Consider the following 19,799-nt stretch of genomic DNA (forward strand, 5'->3'; position numbering starts at 1 on the left):
GACGTTTGAAACTCTGAGAATTAACATTGTACAGTTTGCCTGGTGGATCCACTCTTGCACGCTTGAATGCCGTCTAGAATTTGGATGCCCTGCATAGCAGTCCAATCCTTAACTGAGACGTGAGGGCGGGGGGAGAAAAATATTGAAATACATTACTGTATTACATCCTGCTGAGCTCTGCCTAGTCGACCCTGACTGGCCATCATCCTTAGAAAAACAAACTAAAGAAAACAAAAAAGTGAAACTCAATATATAAATAAACAAACTACTGATTGATTGAATAAATAAAAAATAATAAAAGAAAAACAAGAAACACGTATACGTTACCTCACATCGCATCCATGAAAGCTACATTTAATGAAACCGCTTTGTAACGCAAAATCAGGGTTTGACTTCCAACTTTCCCCAACAATCATTGTTTCTTGAGGTCCCTCACTTACACAAGATGCCAGCACCACGTCACATACACCTCACATGCATGCTCAGAATGGCCGAAATGACAGTGATCATATTTTACAGGGTTACAATGGACAAGGTCGTCAGAACTCCAAGGATCACACACCTCTTAGACAGTCACTTGGGGTCGTGTGGGTGTTAAAGTGATGTTATTCACACTGCCGGATGTCTCCAGCAGGGACTCCTTAAAAGTGTCCACGCTGAGTCCCGGTGCAGCTGTTACTGCATTGTCTCTCTGTAATGCTTACAATAGTAAGTGTGCTTCCATAAGCCAAAGTTCTTTTTTGTAAATGTTTCTGCGACTCAGTAAGTCTCGAGTTCTAAAGAGATTTGATTCTTTTTAAATCACAGTTGCCAATATGGTACTGTCAAAGTGTTCTTAACTTTGTTCCAAACAGTTTGTAGCTTTATGGGTCGGGAAATGACTGGATTTCTATACATAATATTCCTTGTCCTTGTCTTTCGGTCTCTTGCTACTGGCGCTGCCTTTGGCGCTGCCGCTGGGTGCTTTATCCTTCACCACAGCGCCGTTGGTTTGCGCCGAGTTGCTGATGTAGTTGCGTGTTTCGTCCACCTGGTAGGAACCCTCCTCCCTGTTCCTGTACTTGTACATGGCGTAGAGGAGAATGAGGATGCAGAGGGCGGCGGCTGAGACAATGCCCACCACCATGCCCGTGGTACTGCTGGATTCCCGGACCACCTCCGAGGCCCCCGGGGGCACCCGCTGCACGCCGGGCACCGTGGGCAGGGCGGCAGGCACCGTGCGCAGCATGGGCGAGGTGATGAAGGGGCCTCGTGGCTTGGTGCCGTCCAGATCGAAGGACGTGGGCAGTGACACCAGGACCATGTCCGGCTGCGGGGGTTTTACCTCGCGGTTGTTCATTTTCCCGGCAGGCAGCTTGGGTGGCGTGTCCGAGGGGACCGCCGCCGGCGGCGTGCCCCGGAGGTCGGGCAGAGGCGAGGTGGGTGCAGTCCTACCTGCCTCAGAGGCTTTGCTAGGCCTCAAGTCCTTGGCCTCCCACTTGGGCGCGAGGGCTTTGTAGCTGCCTTCATAGGCCGATGTGGTCAAGATCTTATCTGTTACCAGGGAGAAGGTGGTGTAAAAATCTTCATCGTCAGTCGGGGGCAGGCTAGAGTCGAAAGCTTCGCCAGAGCCAAACCCCGAAATCACCATGCCATCATCATCATCATCATCACCATCATCACCACCATCACCATCATCACAATCATCGCTGCCTCGGTCCGACAAGCAAGGTACCCCCGCCTCAGTGGCCATGGCCAAGGATTCTTTGGTGGTCTCAATAATGGTGAGGACAGGGCGGAGGGTTGGGGGGAGGGGGATGAAGGGAGAACGGGTGGATACAGAAGGGATGTCTATGGGGTCCTCGACTAGCACGGGGATAACTAGCTCCCCTCCTGGAAAGTGAAACAGAAACAAGCGCCAGTCAGACGGCAGAAAGCGTTCCATCAGCAAAGCAAGAAGCAGTCAAGCACCAAAAAGAATCGGAAAACGAAAAGTAGAAAAAGCAAAGCTCAACGTAGGGAATCAAAAGTACTGAAGAGAAAGAAAGAAAGAATCAAACAGAAAACACTGTACCAGTGCAAAAACAATGAAACTCAGAACCAAACGAGACCCAAATGAAAGAAAACAACAGCCATAAATAAGTATACATTGCATCAAAAGGCTTTGAGGGATGCACAAGGGTGAGCCACGTTAAACTGACGCCTCAAATTAATTCCTATATAAGCTGCTGCTGCATAGGAAAGCGGGAATTACTTGTGATGCTGTGGAGTTTGTGGCCCTCGTATTAGTTCTACCTCGTAATTCTGCATATATCTGCACATAAATGACTAGCCCGGGCTTTTAAGAGGCATGTTTCATTTATCTTCAAGTGTAAATCCTTTTTAGCCTAAAACTATGAGCACCGAGAGATGTGCTCTGTGGATAAAAAAGAAGCAGAGGGTATTAGCATTGGTTTTGCAATTCAAGTGCAAGCCAGTGGGCCTGAAAGCAAGTTAACTAAGTCTGAAATGAGAAACTATTTGTAAGGTGTTTCTTATACCGTAGCTGCTCGGAGCGACGCTTTTTAACCCTGCTGACCTACACGGGCTGGAAAATACTAACAAGCTTCACAAAGCATCACAATGATGAAAAATGAGAGGTTGTGTCTTTGGGCTGGAGGGTCTCCAAAGTCCCAAAACGATATCTCGCACCTCTTAGGAAGCTGATAGGCAAGTTTAGGTCTGGCTGACTGATCTACTCGCTGCAGTCACAGCTGAAATGCTGCTGGAGATGAGCGAGCCTGTCCTTCCCTCGACATTAGCGGGCTCCCCTACTTGCCCTAGCCTCTTGCCTTTTGACCCCTACAGTTACCACAGTGGCACAAAGTCACCGGGCAGTTCAGAGACACCTGAATGTTTGCTGGCTTATAACAGCTTGTAAGAGCAGTTGGACGTTATTAATTATTCACACGTAAGATCAAAAGACAGAGACATGCTTCCACATGTGTCTGCCTCTTTTATAATAAAGTCATTTGCCTTTCATTGGTTAAACCTGTTGTTGGACGACTACAAAGACTTTGAAACATTCAGATGTCTATTGAAGCTGCTTATCCTCTTGCCAAGGTGGATTGTTTGTACATTGCAAAGGCTCACAAACAGGGCACTATAAAGAGATGCAAACCTTTTGGAACAATAAAGAAAAAGAAAGAGAACACAACAGAAAATGAAAAAGGAAAAAAAAATAGAAATAATAATTAAGGCATTACAAAAAAAACAAACGAAAAGAGTTTAGAGTTAGAGCAAACATCGTAAGAAACATTCACAAAGTAAAGCCACAGATAGAGCTATTTAGAGAAAGGATTAGTAAGAGGAAAATTAAAAAAAAGAAAGAAAGAAAACCAAACAAAGTCAGCTCGGAAAAAAAGCCTACGAAAAAAAGATGAAACAGTTTTCAAAGGAAGAAAGCATACCATCAGTTTTGTCAACTTACATCAACAAATTGCCCGCATGATTTTGGCAGGAAGAAAAAAAAAATTTACAAAAGAAAGTTGTGTAAGAATGCCTTTGGACAAGTTAGGTTAGTTTCTTTTTAACATTTTCTGATTAAGTAAGTATATATTTCTCTCTTTTGTTCTTAGACAGGATGGTACAGGGAGGCAACAACACATACATCCACACATCATGACATGAAAATAATCTTCACCATTCTGTTCAGGATCTTTTTTGTTGTTATTTTTGGATTTTTCAGAATCATTTTATTAGAAAAAAGAAAACAGTATATCTATAATTCTTGCTTTGATTGATAAGTCTCTCCATAAATATCTACAGCCGGATTAGATGACTTTTTTTTTCTCATTCTTTTCTTTTTTTTTTTTTGCTCGTTCACTCGGCTTTAGCTTGCTCGTCAGCTACGAACAAATTGGATGACTGTACATATCTTAGAATCTCTACGTAAAGGGGGTTTCGGGAGGAGGGAGTGTGAGACGGGGTGGGACCTATGAACATACTAGGAAGGAAATGACATAGATGGGGGTGAACGTGTACATCAGTTGCCATGTCCATGTAAAGGCGGCACGAAGCGGTCGGGCGGCATTAGAGCTTTTGGCTGTAAGGAAGGGATGGGGATATACAAACAATGAGCATATACATGCCCATCTACAAAAGAGAACAGCACTCTCAACACTGACAGTTTTACAAACCCTAAGCTGCAACTTCTTTTGCCATGCACAAAAAAAGAATTCAGACTCGTTAATCTATTCGATCCCAATTTCCAATCGGAGACAAGCGCTTAACTTCACAGGTGGATGTTCGAGATCGGCACGGAAACAGTTTTGGAAAGCAGTGTTTTCAGATCGGGGCCAGGATTAGCAGTTTTTCGAGGCAGCTTCTCTTTTTTCTCTATGAAAATCTCAGTGCAGCTGCATGGTTTTGATACCCAATCTTAAGAGCCTTCTGCTGTTTACGAAACGCTAATTAGTTCATAGAGAAAAGAGGAAGTTTTGTTCTAATTTAAAAAGGAGGAGGGGGGGGGGGGTCATAATAAAAATAACATCGCAATTGTGATTCGCAACAAATTAGCAGTTTAAATTTAACATTGTCAGAAAAGAAACAGAGAGGTTCACATATATGTGGATTATCATATATGTACAAAAAAGGAGGAAAATAACAGATAAAGAGAGATTAGCAAGCAAGAAAGAAAGGCATTAAATTTCTCACACTATCAAAGATGAACAACCAGAAAGCACACACTGAGGCAGACAAAGAGAGAGAGAGGGAGGGGGGGGGACAGTTTATAGGAAAGTGTCGCCACCTTCGTTTAACTAATAATAAGCGGGTTATTATTAGTTACCTCAATACATTTCTCTTGTTAGTATTTCTTTTTAAAACACAGGACAGGGCGTGCAATCTGGATGTACGTCAGAGAAAGAGAGGCAAATCACACAAATGCTTTCTTTCCTTTCTTTTGGAGTTTGTTTTAGTTCCACTCTAAGAAGTTGGGTTAATGCATGCTTAAGTAAGTTGCATTTAGGGAGAGTAATAATACAATAACAATACAGCAAGCCAGGGGGGACAGGTATGGTGGGGGGGGGGGGAGGGGCTTAAGAAGGGGCGGGCCAATGGTCAGTAAAGGTGACTGCCAGCAAAGGGCTGTGGGATATTTTCCTGATGTAAAGAAGTCATTCACTAGCAGTTACGGTGCACCGTATGTAACCAGCACTTTCACTAATTAATACAGAGAACGGGGTAGAGAGAGATCGTCGGACGTTTAGATGCTTTGTGTTACGTGCATAACCGACAGCCTTCGTTTGACAGATAAGCATCTGCAGTTCCACAAGAGGGCACGTGGTGGATTTATCTCTGCACATCAGCTTTGGGTTAATCCTCTGCAGGCTGTTTTACAGAAACCTCATTTGGTTTTTTTTAAGCACACTGTCTCTGCGAGCGAAGCATTATTGAGTAAATATGGCATCTGTCACACTGTATTGACGGCTCCTTATCCACGCCGGCATCTAAAATGCGAATGTCCCTGTCACTGCTCCGGCCCTGATTCAGAGGATGTCATAGGACATGATTCAGCGGAGGCCTCGCACTGCATCGCTGCCATTCTCGTCTTTCACTGAAAAAAGGGGGGGGAAAGCCGCTACGTCGCCGCTACCTGTGACGTTCCAGCAAACAGCCATAAAACCGCTCTGCCCTGTTAAATAAACAGGAGCGTCTCGGAGTAAAGCGATTGCATCCGAGGCTTTTATTTATCCAACTCTGCCCTCGTTGTCTTGGCCTTGTTTGCATCCTCTCACTCCGTTCTTGGCTAACAGCTTTCGGCTACTGTTAGCTTTGTGCTATATCAACAAAACACTCGGATGGGAGGGGAGACGCTGCAGTGAAGCCCCCCGTTTTAGTAAAGTCAGCGCAGAGGACCTTGATGTTTTGTAAACACTTTAATCCTGTGTAAGCTCTTGCACAAGCGCCGCACGTCTTGCTGCATTTCAGAAGCAGACAAACACGCCGCTTTCTAATGGGTTTGCTCAACCAGATTGCGTTTGTTTTTCGAAACTCATCAAGATGGATGGGGATTTTATTCTAAAACCCTGCCATCCTAGCAAGACCACCCCCCCAAAAAACTCTCCGCTCTGATAGAGCCGCAGCCAGTTTCTCAAAGGAAGTCAGGACTTGTGACTAGTGTGTTTCTGCACGCCTACTGACTCTCCCTCCTTTTGCATCAATGAGAGAAACCCATCTACTAAAATGAAAATATGAAACAAACTCAATATTAAAGCCATTCCTCTTTTCATCCCACCATGTAATAAAGGCTGCATGCCTGTTTGCGGGCTTTTTGAAGAGGAATTAAAGTAAATACAGTAACTACTAAATGGCTGATTGACTACCTCAGCAGCTTGAGAGCTACAGATGCAGAAATCTCCAAGAAAGCACTTACTCTTCACTTTCCTCCTCTCCCCCCACTCTTTTCCTTCTCCTCGCTCCCTGGTTTGATCCCCGTGTCCATCCAAAAAGTTTGCTGAGGCTTCCGAATGGAGATGAATCCTGACGGTGTGTCAGGGATTTGACAACGCTCCGCCATAAAAGCAGAAAAGCCGGTGCACCGCGGATGAACTGATTGAATGGGATTTTTGACGCAAATTGTGGGTGAGTCAGTGGTTTGGGGCCCTGAAATCCCATTGTGGTGCAAGCATTGTGCCCAGACGCCTGCTGTAGCAGATTCATTCATCCCTACCTACTACAGGTAGGGAACTGATTACCAGAAGGCCAGCAGCACACAGATTCTCAGCGTGGATACACTTGCCAGGGATTATAAGGGTGTACCGTGCAGCGGCGGAGCTTTCTAGAAGCATGTCGTTTCAAAGCACTTTACCTCACCATTAAACTTATCTTATCGTGTCTGCGCACACGTCTGCCAGAAGAAACCTAATTTCTCACTGATGGACATTCATTTCTCTTCTAAACATTAAGCGATGTTCCGTTCACAGCTCCGATGGAGAAGTCTGTCCTGTCATGGATGCGCGAAGCACCCCCGGAAGAAGGTGCTCGCCTGTGTAGCCGCGGCGCATGGCGGATAGCTCTTAATCCGTCATCATGTGGCTGGGCCGCATTCCGGTGTATTAAATTGGCGTCTCCAACAGGCGTGGCGACTCGCCCCTGTCAGCTGGTCGATTTGCTGTACAGCCATTAGGCTGCACCTCTACACTCGGCAGACGTGTGTCAGCTGGATAACCTTTAAACTGATCCGAGGCCTGTGTCGAAGTGACAGCCGGCCCGGCGGGGCTTGACGGAATCCATAGCCGATGCCACAAGGAAACTCGGTGATCCATCCCTATCATACTTCATTCCGTACCCTGCACTTTGCTCTTCATATACAGCAGTGAAGAAATCACACAACATTACATCCCAGCCTCCAGTCTAAGATTAATCTGAACGCCAGATCCTGGACTTTATCTACCCCGGGCAAACGAGATGAGGAAACATCTATAAATACACTACATCTGTTTGATCTGCGCTGCACTTGATCAAAGGCAGAGGGTAACAGTGCATGCAGGATCATTTATGCCCTTTTTATGGAAAAACATTCTTCCCATGACATAGCTGACTGCAGCGTGGCATGCAACAGTTACACTGCGTGCTTGCTGCTGCACAATTTTGCAGGAGAGCCGTCTCTTATAGAAAACGCCTGGACTGGCTGTTGCTCAGAAAGGCTCAAACAACCTATCTGTGCGATAATGTTCAGCAGGTAGTCTGTCATTCTTATAGCACAGCAAAAAGTAAGTGTGTTAGGGAGCTGCGGTGCTTCAGGGGTGCAAGAAGTGTACAAAATCCACTGAATCTCATCTCCTGAATCTACACTAAACTCTCTTTTGGCCCCTTGAAGACAAAAATTAAGATAACTTCATATTATAAAGTCAATACAGCAACTGTGTTCACTAACAGTAGCTTGTTGCAGCAGCGAGCTCAGCGCCTGTCCCTTTTTTTCCAATGCTGCAGCTGGAAACGACGCTAATGACGAGTGTGAAATTGACCCAAAGCAGTAAAGTTGCAGGTGCATGAAACTAACACACGCTGCAGTGATAATCCTCTCTGAGTTATGAGTTTCAGTATAAGAAGACTTGCCCATTAAACGCAGTCATCTGATCCAGAGGTATTGTGAAAGTTATAATATATATAAGTGAGCAGCTTGAAGCAGCTGATGTTTTGGATCCCGCTTGGTCATAGTTTGAAATATCGAATCCTATTATTTACCTTAAACTGGGTAAAACAAGCAGTTTAAGCGCCTTCCTTCCTTTGATTGGCTGCCCCTCGAAAAGGTTTGAAGAGGTGGGTGGAGCTTCTGTGCCTGGGGTGACCATGTTAGTATCCACTTGCTTTGACATTACAGATAGGAGAACAGGCTGTTTGAAACAGGTTCATTTGTATATGAAACTTTGGCCGAAATTTAACATGAAGATCGAGCATCTTAAGGAACAGAATAACTGCTCCCGTTTAAATATTGTGGCATTAGTCGATCAAACCTTTCACAAATAGGTGGAAATGTCTTTTTTATGGGCTCGGAAGGTTCACATATTACAGGTTTTATGAACATTTACTAGTAGGTTTGTAATAGAGCCACCGTAACGCTCCATGTTTGACTTAAGATAAGACGTTTTTACACAGCATAGAGACAGAGGTGTAACTAATAACAATGATGATGGCTCTGTTCCAAGATTTATGAAAGCTGCCTGCCTGGTATGGCTTTTGGGCACTGCTAGAGTGGAGCAACGACATCATTAATGTTATTAGTCACACCTTTGCTTTTGCAGCTCTCACAAAAAAAAAAACAGTTCTGCTGCGACAAAGACATTTTTCCACATCCACTGCTTCGTCTCATTAGGAGGTAGACTTTTTAATTTGGCCTATCGTGAGTCAGATTAAAACCTAGTTCCATCAGGCCTGACTCGTGGCAGCTTGTAGGTGCTGTACGGACAAATCAAACATTTTGAAATGCACTCGCGGATAGATTGAAATCATTTGAATCAATTACCCCAATATAATGACACATTAATCATAAAATTGCTCTGATTGCACGGTAATGACAAGCCACGGCGCCGTTAATCACCGTGAAATGAAATCATAAATCGACTTATTTGCCTTCCTCCAAAACTGAGCATCTCGCAGCACTCACGCATTTCTGCACGTGGCGCTTTCTTTAGCTTGAACCGACAATTCTGTAAATGCACGCAGAGGACTGTGAGTCATCTCACGGGATTCGCTCTATTGGCCCTCTCGTGGAACCCGCGTGGGATTAAAAGGGGGGGGGGGGGGGGGGGGGGGGGGGCAAGGTGAGGTTTCAACAGTTTTGGTTTCAACACGGAGACAACACAAGCACAAGACGAGCACGCACGCACAGCGGACAACACAGGCTGGTTTGGCAGACGCAGACGGAGCACTGACAGAGACAGCAGGCACGAGCACGAACACGGGACGCCTCGGAGGGAGGAGCTGCCGCTGCTGGGGGCAGACCCCCCCCTCCCCTCAGCACGCACACGCTGACATGTAGAAGCCAAGTGGAGGGACGTATGGGTGAGAAAAAGAAGCAGAGCGTAAAAATGGACGCCAATCATATCCACGCTGAAGCAGGGGATGGTTGGAGGAGAGGGTTACTGGTTAGTCTACAGAGCTGCGGTACAGTCCAGTACAAGAGTGCATGCCACAAATGCCTTCTACTTGGAGCAACAGATAAAATAGAAAAACAGATATACTTTGTGGCAATAAAAGTCTTTTTATGCCATCTGCATCCAAACAGACATGTATATGCAGAAAGGCTAAAAGAAGGTGGGTGGGGTGAGACAGGATGGAGGGGGTGGGGTCGGGGTAACGCTCGGAAGGGGCGACAGGGGGGAGTCATTCTCACACACAACTTTCTTGAGACAGAATGGGGTTGCCTGCACAAGGCCAAAAAAGGATGATGGCAAGAAAAGATTTTGTTGCCGTTCATTTCCCTATGTTGTATCGAAAATGTGCTGAGGTGGGGGGAGGGATGATCCTTTAGAAGCCATATGGCACAAAATAAACAAATAAAACACAAAACTTGATGAGGAGGAGAACTTTGACTTTTCCAACCACCAAAAGTTCATGCGGCACAAGATGAGGCAAAAAACGGGAGGAGCGGCTCTATCCTTGCTTGGATGATGGACGACGGATGATGAGGAGGACGCCAAAGAAACGATAAGAGTGATGATAATAATAAAAGAAAAGCAAACGAAAACTGAAAACAACCACAACAACAAAACAAGGAAAGTAAAAGCAGCCCGCACCCAACCCTCCCAGGCCCCAAAGGAAAGCAAAAAGAAGACAAGAACGAAAGAAAAGAAAAACACAAACCCAGCAGCTGGGTCCAAATCGATACAGAGGAGAGATGTTCATATGTGCATCACACGAGAAAAAAAGGAAAAGAAACCCAACATCATGTCATACAACTGTTCATACGACTGGAAGCGGAGGGGGAGGTGGGGGCGAGGAATGAGGATATGAATTTCTGTGTCCACATGATGGGATGTACGGTATGTTTGCGTAAGTGTGTGTATGTTGCCACTATATGAGGGGAGGGTACCGTGTTCTCTCAGCAAAAGCTTCTTGCGCTTCACTTGACTGCACTTTTCTTTTTTTTTGAGAATACTTGGGTTTGAGGTTTTAATGGTCTGAAGAGATACAAAAATAAATAAATTGAAACATGTGAGCTGCGTGCCCATTCGATTTCAATAATCTCTGCCTTTACCCAAGCAACTCACGCTAGATAAGGCACCTAAAATGCTGAAAGGAAATGGCTTTTTCCCCCCAGCCACATCAAAAAGCCATAAGACCTAAATGTGGTCATAATTTCAAGAAAACAAACGCCATCAGCGAGCGATAGACGACTTCTTTTCTCAGACTGGGGGAGAAATGGTTAAATCTGTTACAACGGAAAGGCCCGATTTTCCCTAAGAACAAAATAAACGCTCGATCGTCCACAACCGCAGACGTGGAAGGGCAACACGGCGGTGGCGTATTATTAGCTGTGAAAAGTGGACATATGCTCGGTGTTAAGCTGAGCTGTGTTTCGCCAGATTAGCGCAGCGTCAATTAGCCGGCTGTGATGGTATTTTGAAGGACACTGAAGCAATCAAATAGCCGGAGCTGTTAATGATTTCCAGAGCGCCTAAGGGGAGCTGCTTTTCAAATAGTGAGCCAGTTTCAATACAGCTCACAGTCTTTGCTTTGCTCCGCGTTATTAGGAATCCGTGCCAACAGCTCCTGGGCAGGAGCGTGATTGACAGCTGCTTATTCGACTCATCCAAACCCAAGTTGCCTCAAAAATAACCATTCCTTTTAAATCTGCGGCATTATTTCCAGCTCTGTTGTTATTTTCCACTGAGTGAGTGTCTTATCACTTTGATCTAATCACAAAGTGATATGTGCGTGTTTGTGTGTGTGTGTGTGTGTCAAGGGAGGGAGGGAAGAGAGACGATGCGCACAGAAATTCGAGGATATCTGTTCTCTATTAGAATGTTTCAGGTAAGGCAAGCCTCCGACGAAGGAAACAGAGGTACAAACAAGAGAAGAAGAAGGAGTAGGGAGGAAGAGGCTCTGTTGCAGTTAGTCTGCTACATATCACAGTATCTAGGCTGAAAGCATCTTTGTTCTCGAAAGAATCTCAAAATGTATCCTCTGTCAAGAGAGACGCACACACGCACAGCAAGAGGAAATCAACCAAGTACAGGACAGATACATTTTGAAGCATCAGTGCGGGCGACATGGGGCTTGATACTAATTTCGTACTTTGTTGAGTAAAGTTTTGCTCTCAGCTGAACGCCGAGAGAACAAAATTAGTATCAACGCGTCGTCATGTCTGCAACCAGTGGCCCCATAGCTAAGTGTAACTTGTTTCAGAGATGAAAGGCGTGAGCTTTAACACGTCCCGGCAGGAAGCTGTGTGCATTTACTTATACACAGTACAAGCTCCGAGTGGGACTTCCTACAGCAGAGCATGCCGAGGGTGTAGAAAGTGCATTCTTACTGCTTTCGCCCGTCTCCAAAAAGTGTTCTTTAAACTTTTGGCAGACACTGAGGACCCCGTTGTGCTTACTATGGCTACTTTTTCTGGGTGGGAGGGGGAAAGTGGGCGTTTTTTTTTTAAGTTACACTTGAAGCTCCCATGGGACATGATGCTAAGGGAGGAGAAGCTCCTCGGTAGCAACTCAAAGAAAGATAAGGAGAAATAGACCAGGTTTCAGAGCAAGCACAACTCGACACACTCATCCCACCTGCATGTCCGGAGTCGCACTCTTCCAGGTCCTCGTCGTCGCTGGAGCACTCTGCTGATGAAACAATGTCATCTGTCGTCTGCGGAGAAAGACACACAAACACGCACACGAACACAAACACAGAAGAAATTGTGGTTAGGCCAGGGGCAGCGCGAGCGAGTCCTCAGCCACTCAAGGATATCTCTGCACGCGCAGACTTCTCTCGCCTGTCCTTCGGCTTCCATATATCACTTGGAGTCAATCATATTTCACAGCGTTTATCATTCTTCGCTTTATGTGCTTTCCACCTCCGCAGATAATTGTTTTCCTTCACCCTCCGCACTCTGCCTCCGATTATTTATTGCCCCTCCCCTCCATCGCCCGCAATCAATGGACGCACTAAGCCCACACAGATCAGCAGCGTCCCCGGCCCCTGATTTGTGCTAAAGGGTGCAGGAGGAGGGATGGGGATGGGGTGGCACACGTTACACCGCCCGGCCCGGCGATGGATTATCTGCACCCTCCAGTTCCCACAATTCTGATTTATCCCTCCCACCCGACCAACCCTTCCCTTCCCCTTTTCTCTTTCCTTTTTTTTTTCCAGGTCGACCCGTCGAGGACAGAAGCAGAAGGGAGGGAGAGGGTTGTATTTCAGTGGCGGCGCGCTGGGCAGCCGGCGTTTATTAGAATGAATCAGCGGGGCGATAAAATAAGCCCTGTCACCAAGCAGGGTTATGAAATCAGAGTGCTGATTGAGTTTTCCAGTCCTGGCCAAGGGTGTGGGGCTCTAAATATCATTGAGTTTGACAGACTAATGAAACGCGCCCCCATGCTTGTGCCGCTTGCTTTCAACGGCGCCCAGAAAAAGCCGTCCACTTCCCACCGTATGCTGATGTGCAGCACACGCGTGTCTGCAAAAGCTCACACAGGAGGCAGATTTTTCGCTGTTTTTTTTGTTTGTTTTTCCTAATGTCTGCTATGATTATGCATGATGGGCTGTGCTGTTTTCTCTATCAGCACATTTGATAATGTGTTAATGTGCGTTTTTGCTGGTATGCTTAATGCACCACATTATGTACTGTACTCCACCAAGAGGAGGCAAAAAAGCAATGTGAGGGTGGGGGGGATGCTTTAAACTAAATTGCTGTAAAATATAGCCCCTTGGTAAACATGACATTATTTATTGAAGCCACATTACGGGCGTAAAAGTCTTGGTTATTGCTGAAAGAGGGTTATTGCTTGTTATTATGATAGCAGCAGATGTGGGAGGCAGGGACACAGAGAGAGAGAGAGAGATGAAAAATCCGAGCCACTTCAAAGTCTGTTCTAGCAATTTCAGCCCCGAGACCATCACGCCATAACCCGGCATCGACTGAAAACACTGCCTTTCTCTCGTCCATTCATGCCGATGGCGGCAGCGTCTCCGCACGGTGAATATTTTCACTGCTTTGGATGCGCTTGCTTCACGGAGCCTTGCACGCCCATGTGCGTCTCCAAAATGCTACGTTTTAGTTAAACAGATCACACCAATTTGTGCGCAGCTACCCACACGCACGAAGACTCTCAGGCAGCTACTTGGCATTCAGTTAGATGCAGCGGGTACTGTGGTGTTTCTTAGAAGTTCTTGCTGAGGGTCATTGTTTTTTTTACCTGCTGTTATGGAGAAAGTAGTCCTGCATTAGGCTGGCTCGAGCAAGCGGACGCCGTTTGGTCGAACACGTGATGGGGCTCCTAACATTAGCCTTAAAGATGACGTGAAATCTAGGCTTCGTTTGCTGTGAGATGTCTACATGTTCTCCTCTGCTCCTGTGTGAGTTTTCTTCCACAGCCCAAAGGCATGCACATTAGGTTAACTTGTGGATGTAATGTAGTGGATATAAGGTGCTGTATGAGTGTAAGGGTAAATGCAGATTGTTCTCTAAAGTGCGATATAAATTCCAGCTAATTTCCATTTCCATGTGACCGAGGGAAATCAGCGTGATTTGATCTCAAAAAAGCAAAATATAAAAATTTTGTAACCTCAATTTGCTGCCGAGCATCCACCAAACACTGAAGAACTACAGAGAGGAAATGACAGAAATGAGATTATGAAACAGGATTACAAGGAAATGAAAGATCACAATGAGGTGACTTATTACCAATTGCTGGTTGGCTTTTAGATCACTTCGGGCTTCCTGTTATCTGAGTGAATACAGTAGAAATAAGGGCTTGGGAAATGAATACTTGCAGTGGGTAACACTTCAGTACTAGTTTTGGTGTCACAGATTCTACAGGTCACTGCAAAAGTCTCCAGACTTTCAAAGAAGTCTTGACCAACTTTACCAAGCTTTCAAAACCTTTTCACTCATTTTCAGGTCTCCTACCTTTGTTAAGCTACTTAACTTATAAAATCAAACATAAAACAGTACCTAAGTCAAGGGAAGAGTTAGGTCGCTAGAGCCTCGTGTCTCCACATCACAGCCAACTTTAGTAAAGAACCGATTTTAAATTGTATCTTTAGGCGCTTTGTTACCTGCAGCCTGTTAGAAAAACACAGCATTTATCCCCATTTCAAGAAGTCGTTCTGAAGCTTGAGATGGGCAGTAATCTGTTACCAGTAATTGGTTACTGTAATCAGATTACTTTTTTCAAGTAACAAGTAATGTAAGGGATTTCTAATGCAAAAAAGTAATTAGATTACTGTTACTTTCCCTTAAAGTAACTCACATCTGTGAGAGTGTCTCATGACAATGACGTAAGCGTGTGCGACGTGCGTGGCAGCAACAGACGTGTGCGGATCAACAATGGATAACATGGAGTGAAGGAGAGACGGTGCAGCGACGTGGACGTCCTCACATTACTTTGAGTTTTAGTCTGTAAGAAGTGACAAAAACAGCGTCCGCTGTTCACTCTGCGCAGGAAGAAAACTTCTTTCTACAGCGAAAAATTTAACTAAATCTGAGCGAGCACGCTGCCACGGGAATGTGTTTTACTTGCATTAATTTGAAAGAGTGTAAACACAAAACATTTTATTTTGTGTGCTGGAACATGCAGAACATAAGTTTAAATGTTAAAGAATTTCTTCAAGTCAAAGACTGTTGCAATAATTGAATTTTTGCTCGATGCAATGTGCATAAGATTAAAACTAGTAAAACAATTTTTAAAAGAGACTTTTTCATTTGATTCAGTTTTATATGATGGATTATGCAGAAAAATAGAATTGGGCTGAAAGGCCTATTGCTTTATTACGTATTCAGGTTGTGTACCATGTTTTTAAAAAGTAACTAAGCAACTAATTAAGTAATCAGTAATTAGTTACTTATTACTTTTTTCAAGTTACTTGACCAACACTGTTCTTAAGGGATGAAAGTAGGAGGCTGAGGTGAGATGGAGTGATGAATCGCTGTCAGTGTTTAAGCAGAGGTCAGGAGAGGAACAGCAGTGAGTGTCGACAGGCATCTGTAAAACACGGTGGAGGCTCTGCTGTGGGTTGTGGTTGTGTTCCAGTCAGGTTTTGGGGATCTTGTCAAAACTGATTTCAGTATCATCAGATTTTGATGAAACAACACCATATGCTTCATTTTTCAGCAGCCCAAACACCCTGTCAGTGCAGTAGTTCCTATTCCTGAAGGCTATAACAATGCAGCTTGTTTAAGAACAGGCTGTGTTCAAGATTATATATATATATATATATATATATATATATATATATATATATATATATATATATATATATATATACATATATATGTATATATATATATATATATATATATATATATATACATATATATACATATATATGTATATATATATATATATATATATATATATATATATATATATATATATATATATATATATATATATATATATATGCAATAATACTAAGTGCAATAATCCTTTCTGTCATCGTTGTATTTTTACTCAGTTGTATATAGTATTTGTATTCTATTTTTATCTTATTGTATATTTATTCTATTTTATTCTACTGTATATAGTATTTTATTTTATTCTATTCTGTACAGTTGTGTACTGTATTTATTCTTATTGTATTCTAATTTTTGCCTCATAACTTTTGCACTGTCCACTTCCTGCTGTGACAAAACAAATTTCCCACGTGTGGGACTAATAAAGGTTATCTTATCTTATTAAATACAGGTGTACCAAATATTGACTTTCAAGCACAGTGGAGTTGTACATAATGTTTTGCCCTATATACTGTATTTCCATTTACATGTTACCATAAATCACTGCATTTCCCATTTTTCCAGCAAAATATAAAGAAATGAGGAGTGGCTCAAAGGTTTTGCACACAGCTGTGTAAAAATACCTTTGACAACCTTAACTGCAGTATAATAAAGTGTCTTCAAATGGCAAGCCTCTCAGCCCCAAGGTAAGCCCAAGTAACATCTCTTGATGTGTCGGCATCCAGAGGCCAGAACTCTGCCAGCAACTCAGTAAAAAAGAAAAAACCCATGTACTTCACATTTTATCCTCTCCACATTAAAGAGCCTCGCGTAGTGTAAAAGTCCCAATGAAAAGGCAGGAGGACACACTCCATTCAACGGAGTCACTTTGCATATGACTACATCCTCAAACTCAAAGTAAGAGACCCTTGCACTGAAGCGACTTTGATTCCACTCCAAGATGAATGAAAGAGTTTTTTTTTTTTAAAAAGGTGACGTGTAGATCCACTAGTTGTGTGGCTTTCCGCAAACATACAACGTATCTCAGTCGTCACAGCGGTTCGGAGTGAAGCACTTGTCATGTGGGGCTTTTTACACATCTGGACTAATGCAGAAGCAATCAAGTGTCACACGGAGCTCGCAGTCTTCTCACGGCCGTCCGGAGGGGAGAACGGCGTATGGCGCTCCACTCACAGAGTGGAAAAGGCATAGACTTCATGTGTGTGCACTGATGGGAGCTTACAGCGGGGTATAGCATAATGATTTGGTTGGCCAGCGGGACTACAAAAACTGATTTCACAGCTGGCAAAATCCAATTCTCTGGCTAAATCTCCATAACATAGAGTGGGATATATTTTGGCAGTGAGGCATTTTCTTTTTTTGGTCTAATTATTCTCAACAAACATCCTCATCATTTTTAAGAGTCTTGGTTGTGGGATTTACGGCCCACATTGTTTCACGTGTGGGGAAATTTGGAAATGCTCGTGCCCGCTACTTCCTGTGTGTGAAGAAAGCGTATTCTGCACAATGACTTCAGTACATAAAACGGCCGTTTTCATCACGCTCGATTATGCCGATTAGCGTGCCTTCGACTGACGCTGAAATTCCCGACTCCACCAACAAACACCACGGCCTAATCAATAGCCAGACTTCATTAAAGCAGCTCTTACCGCCGACCACCACAGAGCACATCAACTAAAAGGATCGCCCCGGCGATCGATAAAGATAGACAGCCTCCTTGGGAGACGAGTCTCAAAAAGTGACAGTTTCAGTTTCAAAAGTAGCGCCACCGACACAAACAGAATGCAGAGTCTGCAAAGAAACCGGGCGTCTGTCTCTACAAAGTTCCTCTGGTGTTTAATCATGAATCCTGTGATGTGAATCCGCCAGCAGCGGTGCAGAGGCCATTATCAGGCCAAGCTGCAATTACTTCTGCAAGCGAATGGAGAGCATGCTACATCACCAGTCGGGCTTGACCTCGGGAGTGAACAAAGAGGATGCAAGATTGATTAGCAATAAACGCGAAGCTGGGAAAGCAACATTTTCATTAAAAACTTCTTCAGCAGCAGAATAAAAAAGCTACACCTGCTCAGACTACATTTTTTCTTAATTTGGGAATTAAGATTATCTGAACATGAGGCCTGAATGAAACGATACGCAGACCCCCCCCCCCCCTACACTCCCCCGTGGACATTTAAAAACCCCTTTGCTTTGCGCTGATTCACAGTTGCTTTTCTGGCAGTGAGGAAATCCTTTCTGAAAGTGATTCAGTGCGAGAGATAAGGAGCAAAATCTAAAATTCTCTCTCATTGCAAGAACCTATTTCAGTCAGACAGCTCCGGTTTCAAATGATGTATTGCCGCACCAGAATGCAGTCAGAGTTTTGTGTCTAGGCTCTGAGCTCATCACTCCCCACAAATACCCAACATATAGAAACTGGGGAGCGATACGTAAATATCCACCCCGGATCTTAAAGGGGGGATGACGCGGTGGTTGGAGGGGCCAAAACACCAGGCAGGGCCACAGCAGGACTGACACGACGGGCAGTTTTATAGCTTAAATAAGCCAAGGTGTGAGGCATTTCTCCCATTATCAGCCTTTAAATGTACTTCATATGAAGATGTTTTCCCTTACTGGTCTCTGCCATCTACTGAAACACATGTGATTCTGTTTTAATGAATCAAGCTGTTCACATAGTCTGAATAAAGCCTTATGTTTTACACGCGTTATTTGCAAGTCTAACACAACCTGCAGAGGTGTGTTAGACTTGCACTATCTTCCTTCGTTCTATTTAAGCGCATAATTAGAGCGATTGTGTATTGGGTTTCGAGTTCTGCCAAAACATCAGTGACCTACTCTCGGTGTTGCGCCTAAATTTGTTCTGTGTAATGCGTCTGGTTTTTCTTTTTTGTTTTGCTACGGGCCTGCGTAGACATCGTGTAACACAAATCAAATGGATATTTTCCAGACTTAAAGCACTGTTGGGTTTGAATTACCTCTTTAGTGTGACAAAACATCAAAACACAAGAGGGAATTTCACTCTAAAGAGTCCACTGGAAGACAACCGCATAAATCTGACAAACTCTGGCGGCTGAAACGGTGAGTCAGCGTAAAGCTGAGTGAGGCCTAGAGTTTGACCCTCATCGCAGTGCTGAAACTGAACATGGCGTTAAATTCAAGTTCTCCTGTAATCCCAGTAGATCAACTGATTTTAATGTCATCCCACATCAGCCGATGGATGCACTCTATTTACATACAGAGCACAGGAGCCCAACCCAGGAGCCCTCGCAGGCCGAAGATGAGACACCAGAAGAGTCTCAGAATGCCAACAAAAAGAAAGAAAACATCAAGAATCCCACTGAAGTTAAGGCGTTCATCGCAACAGGTGATTCACATGTTCCACATCCAATATTTAGTGACCGACCAGCTAATGAAAAATTGTCTGGGATTAAACTGGACCATGGTATATGGCTGCTGTATACCTGCAAGCCACTTTGCAACCCACCTTAACCCTTTAAAGCCGGCCGGAGTGGACACGCTCCGTTTTGCGTAACTATTTTTAAATCCCGGCAGCACTGCAAACACGTGAGCTAGCGCAATAATTTTTTTTGCATATGAAACCGGAGGAGTTGTACTTACATCTTATGCCATCAGCTTGTCCTCGGTCACAGTTTCCTTCCACATATAGCTTTGCAAAAACTGCATAAAAAGCACTTGGAGCAACAAAAACATAATATTCCAGAAACACGCTTTGCTGATCCGATCAGCTGTTTGTATCACTTCCTACGTCCATCAGCGCGAACTATCACATGTCCTCCATGACCTGCCCGAAACCGGAAGTGACGTCATTTCGCGGAAATGTAGTTTTTTTACCATCAGGACCTTATGAGCCTATACTGGTGTTTTT

General features: G+C 44.2%; 1 protein-coding gene across 12 annotated transcripts in view; it reads right to left on the bottom strand.

Annotated features, from left to right (window-relative positions):
- Positions 1-262: 262 nt before the first annotated feature.
- The window catches only part of nrxn3b (neurexin 3b), a 322,143-nt gene continuing 302,606 nt past the window's right edge, over positions 263-19,799 (bottom strand). For 8 of the 12 annotated variants that reach the window (XM_026193775.1, XM_026193783.1, XM_026193776.1 and 5 more), the window contains 2 exons: positions 12,246-12,324; positions 263-1,872 (listed from right to left, as the gene is read on the bottom strand). In XM_026193775.1, the coding sequence (XP_026049560.1) occupies positions 890-1,872; positions 12,246-12,324 (1,062 nt within the window). In that variant the 3' untranslated portion in view covers positions 263-889. Of the gene's footprint in view, positions 1,873-3,448; positions 4,064-12,245; positions 12,325-19,799 lie in introns of all 12 variants that reach the window. The other 4 variants (XR_003274579.1, XR_003274577.1, XR_003274576.1 and 1 more) reach the window with 2 other exon arrangements.

Source organism: Astatotilapia calliptera, chromosome 15, assembly GCF_900246225.1.
Source record: "Astatotilapia calliptera chromosome 15, fAstCal1.2, whole genome shotgun sequence".
Classification (NCBI taxonomy): domain Eukaryota; kingdom Metazoa; phylum Chordata; class Actinopteri; order Cichliformes; family Cichlidae; genus Astatotilapia; species Astatotilapia calliptera.